General features: G+C 59.9%; 1 protein-coding gene across 1 annotated transcript in view; it reads right to left on the bottom strand.

Moving 5' to 3' along the window:
• Adamtsl3 (ADAMTS-like 3) overlaps positions 1–4,954 on the bottom strand; it is a 97,566-nt gene that overhangs the window by 48,243 nt on the left and 44,369 nt on the right. Inside the window, exons 8-12 of the mRNA XM_013011849.1 lie at positions 4,349–4,460; positions 3,767–3,905; positions 2,410–2,460; positions 1,651–1,855; positions 557–704 (exon numbers count right to left, since the gene is read on the bottom strand). Of these exons, the coding sequence (XP_012867303.1) occupies positions 557–704; positions 1,651–1,855; positions 2,410–2,460; positions 3,767–3,905; positions 4,349–4,460 (655 nt within the window). The remainder of the gene's footprint in view (positions 1–556; positions 705–1,650; positions 1,856–2,409; positions 2,461–3,766; positions 3,906–4,348; positions 4,461–4,954) is intronic.

The following is a 4,954-nucleotide window of genomic DNA, read 5'->3' on the forward strand; positions in this document are numbered from 1 at the left end:
GGGGAGGAGGAGGGAGAAGGGGAGGGGGAGGGGGAGGGGGCAGAGGGGGAGGAAGCAGCAGCAGCAGCTCTTTCCAAATGTGAGCTGTGCCCTCTGGAGTCTTCTGTCATGAGTAAAGGTTTCAGCCATTTAAAACCAGACAGACAATGCGAGAAACAGGAGGGATGCTGCCAGCACCCAGCAGCCGCCGCAGAGGGACTCAAGGCTGCCTTCGTAACGGGAGACTCGGGCTCTGCTGCAAGACACGCTTGCTTTTCCTTGCTGCGAACACGTCTTGCCCGCAGGACACAGAAACCAGCAGAGGAAAGCCCAAAGCCCGGATGTCATTAGAGCCCCTGGATGAGGGAGGAGTGTCCGCCACGCAGGGGGAGGAGGGGCCTCTCCCCGGGGCCCTCACCTCGGGGCTTGTGGCAGGGCACGGGCACCACGCACGCACCCCGGGGCCCTCACCTCGGTGCTTGTGGCAGGGGACGGGCACCACGCACGCACCCCGGGGCCCTCACCTCGGGGCTTGTGGCAGGGCGCGGGCACCACGCATGCACCCCGGGGCCCTCACCTCGGGGTTTGTGGCAGGGCACGGGCACCACGCAGTCCTCCTTGATGTGCGGCTTCAGCTGTGGGCTGCAGCCGCCCACGTGCTGGCCGCGGTGGCTGACGCACAGCACGACTCTGTAGCGCAGGCCTCGCCCGCAGGTCACCGTGCACTGCGGAGGGAAGAGCCGGGGGCTGTGAAGGGATCGGGCGTCCCACACAGGCCCAGGAGGGGTCACATTGCTTCTTACATGTAGCAGAAACACCAAACAATGAGTTCCGAGTTGCGAGAGCGAGATTCGTGTTTGCTCCTCTCTGCAAGTTTTTGTTTTTGGGGGGTCGTGGCGTGGGGCCAGGACTGGGGCTTGAACCCTCGGCCTCCTGCTCTTGGCTGCCTCACCCACAGCAGCACTCTGACACTCAAGCACACCACCAGTGCTGGAAATCACATTTCTAACGCTGCATCGGCACCTTCAGCCTTAATCCTCCGGCCCTGAGCGGCACGGCGCCCTCTTCAGCCCGGAGGGATCCGTCCTGGGCCCGGCTGTCTGCCCCGGCTCCGCCCAGCCTCCGGCCCTGAGCAGCACGGTGCCCTCCTCAGCCCGGAGGGATCTGTCCCGGGCCGGCTGTCTGCCCCGGCTCCGCCCAGCCTCCGGCCCTGAGCGGCATGGTGCCCTCCTCAGCCCGGAGGGATCCGTCCGGGCCGGCTGTCTGCCCCGGCTCCGCCCAGCCTCCGGCCCTGAGCGGCATGGCGCCCTCCTCAGCACGGAGGGATCCGTCCGGGCCGGCTGTCTGCCCCGGCTCCGCCCAGCCTCCGGCCCTGAGCGGCACGGCGCCCTCTTCAGCCCGGAGGGATCCGTCCCGGGCCGGCTGTCTGCCCCGGCTCCGCCCAGCCTCCGGCCCTGGGGTCTCCTGTTTGTGCACCACAAGGGCAGCAGCAGCTCCTCACACAGGTCCTCGGCAGGAATACCCCATGCCGACACCCCGCACGCGGCCTCTCCTCCACTCGCCCGCCTTCCAGATCATTCTGGAAGCATGGACTGTATCCAGCACGCTGTGCAGTCCACGCCGGGGCCCGGCGACACCCCAGGCTCTGTGGTTGCATGAGCAGCGCCTCACCTCAGACCAGTCCATGGCGACCCACTTGGGGCAGTCGAAGAGGTTGCAGGTCTGCATCACCTTGGGCTTGGGCGCGTACATGCACTTCCACTCCTCCACCTGCAGGACCTCGGCGTGCAGCGACTCCTCCACGCACACGAAGCTCCGCCGCTGGGTCCCGCCCCCGCAGGACACGGAGCATGCCGTCCAGGGGTTGTGCTCCCAGCTCAAAAACAAACAACCCACGCCTCACCTCACTCACCGGCATCCACCCGCCCCCGCGCGCCGAGACGCCAGGACAGGATCAGGCCAGGGAGCACCGATCCGGAGCCCAAAGACTCTGGCCCAGCGTCACGGGGCTTCACCGCGTTGGGACCCCAGGCTCCTGTAGTTCCCGCACCCCTCTCTCCTCCCCAGGCCACTGTGAGGATCAAGTCAACTGAAACATTCCTTGTAAGAGGGATGGAGCAGACTGCTGAGAACCACAGCAGAGTCAAAGTCAGAAAGGACCAAGGCGGCGTCTGGGCATCATATGCACGTTCTGATCAACGGCATGACTTCCAGCCCTGCGAGGAGGCCCAGCTGTCCAAGGGACGCTGGCATCTCCGGCTATGGGAAACACGGCTGCCACGGACAGCGCAGCCCCTCTGTCGCCTAGAAAGTCTTGCCCCCGAGCCCACCTTTTCCCGGGAGGCTGTGGCTGCTGCAGATACAGACGCTGAGCACACGCGTGCCACTCAGAGTACAAACACAAGACAGAACAGGAAACGCGTGACTCACCGGGGCAGGGGCTGGAAGTGGTCATAGGGCATGATCTCCTTAAATCCATCACTGCAAATGAGATGGGGGGGAGAACATTGAATTTAACAGGGCAACATGCATTTGACATTGCAAGAGACAAAGCTCCTTCAAGCTGGAAGCTAAAAATGTCAAGTGTGAGGAACTACTCCCCAAAATCCAGACAGCCAGGTGTGGTGGGGCATGTCTACCAGCCCAGCCTTTCAGAAGTCTGATTTCCAACTCCAGACAAAGACACAAACTGTCCCCAGTAGAACAGGAAAACACAGGAAACTAAACTGGTCCGTTCATGAACTAAAGAGCGGGGGTAGGAAATACCTTCATTTGGCTAAATCTACTCCTTTTCATCACCCTTATTCTGAATAAATCCTGAGAATACTTGCACAGTTTTCTGGAATTCGGCAGAACACCATTCATCTCACAGTCATCAGCCCCTGAGAGCTCGCGACTAATAATGGTGTTCAGGAGGTTATCAGTAATCACCTTCGGGGGGGGTTATCAGTAATTGCATTCAGGAGGTTATTGATAATTGTGCTCTAGAGGGCTGTTGTATGTATTTGGAAGGGTTACCGGAAGAGGCAGAATAGGGTAGGAAATGAGTCTGCTCTCAGGCGGCCGGGGCCAGCTGGGGAGTGTCAGATACGGGGCTGTTATTTTCAGATGCTGAAGCAGAGCCAGAAAGCTCCCGTGGGAATCCAAGTGAGCAGATCCTAAATTACCCAGCAAGACGGTTGATGCAAAGCGCTCTGCTTTTGTGTGAAAACATTTTGCTTCCTTCCACCATGATTTGTTTATACTGAATTGAACATGAGCACTTTCAAAAGTCGGAACCTTGTAGCAGGTGCCCCTGTTCAAAGGCTAAGATGGAGAGTGAAAGACAGGTATTTACGGATTGGACACCGTAGTGAATTAAGAGATCTTTAATACTGGACCACAAGAATTGCCCCCAAAGGCCCATTACAAAGCACTAGGGACCCTTCATCCACAGGGAGGGATTGCTCCAAATGACCAGATCAGCACAGACCCAGTGCTATGGTAAGACAGGTTTTCGAGACCTCCTTTCAACAGAAAAGGCAGAGGGTGGCTGAGCGCGGCCATCCAGCTATGGTGGAAAGCATAAATAGGTAGATCATGGTCCAGGCCGACACGGGGCCAAACGCGAACTCCTATCTCAAAACTAACCAGAGCAGAGAGGACCACAGGGGAAGTCCAGGTGGGAAAGCTGGCCACGTGAACACAGAGCCCCGAGTTCAAATCCCAGGGCCATCGTACACATAAATACACAAAGAAATGCAAGTAAACCAACAGGTGAGTGGGAGTCGGGGCGGGCGGCGCAGACCTGGACGGGCAGGGGTCCATGCCGCACTCCTTCAGCTTCGGCTTGGGCTTGACGTTCTCGGGGTAGTAGTGGCAGTAGTGGTCGGGAACCACTCTCCTCAAGCGGACGTCCACGCACTCGGCAGAGTTGAGCTGGTAGCCTGCGGGGGGGCGGGGAGGTAGGGGGAGGGTGGGGGGGATGCACACGCAGCGTGTGCAGCTCTGGCCGTACCCTGCTTTCTCGTTACACCCCGAAGGGAGGGACGTGACCTGCATCCCGGGGGGCCCCAGCTCCCCTGCGGTGTCAAGGGAGCCAGGCTCACAAGTGTCCGAGGGAAGACGGCTGGGGACTGGCGGGGCCCGGGGGCTGAGGTCCAGCTCTGCGGACCTGCCCCGGCTGCACCACCTCCCGTCCAGGTGCGGTGGGCGGAGCGTGGACACAGAGGGAACTCGGGAGTGGGTTGATCCCATCCGTGTATGACACACGCGTGTGAAACCCCTCGGACATGAGAACCATCAGGCCGCCGGGGTGGGGGGCGGCCACACCAAAACCCCGACACCGCACACGCGTGATGTCTAGGTGTTCATGGGGAAGCCAGCTCACCTCCTCCACACGTCACGGTGCAGGGGAAAAAGTCGGTCTGTCTCCACTGGTGACTGATGGGCTGGTAAAAGAAGAACTGGACGGTGCTGTCCTTGGCCACTGTGTACCTGGTCTGGACAGAGAGAACCGTGAGGCCGTGTTTGTATTTGCACACGCGTGTACCTGGCTGCACAGAGAGAACCGTGAGGCCGTGTTTGCACGTGTGAACCACGCTTTCCACACCTTCAAAATGAAATACATCTTCTCCCACTGCAGGCGACCCCAAGTGGGTCCACTGAACCCAGACGCCAGGACCCCGGGGGTGGAGATGTGAGGGCCCCGAGTCCTCATTCCAGAAAAATCCACGCCTGTGAGCAGATTCACATGAAGGCATGTGGATTTGTTTGTGGACTTATTTAGCCTTTTTCTTTCCTCTCATATGTGATCTTCTTGAGCAAGCGAGGGTGAGGCTCAGCATGGGCTTTTCCGTGGCGTGGTACCAGCGGGCATCCTTGCGTGTTATCAGAGTAACGTCTTTAAGCCGCTCTCTGGAAAACCACCCCCAGGCCCAGGAGGAGAAAGTCGCTGGGAGCCGGGCTTGCGTGTGAACGTGTGCAGTGGCGTCAG

This window comes from Dipodomys ordii, unplaced genomic scaffold (genome assembly GCF_000151885.1).
Source record: "Dipodomys ordii isolate 6190 unplaced genomic scaffold, Dord_2.0 Scaffold15, whole genome shotgun sequence".
Lineage (NCBI taxonomy): Eukaryota > Metazoa > Chordata > Mammalia > Rodentia > Heteromyidae > Dipodomys > Dipodomys ordii.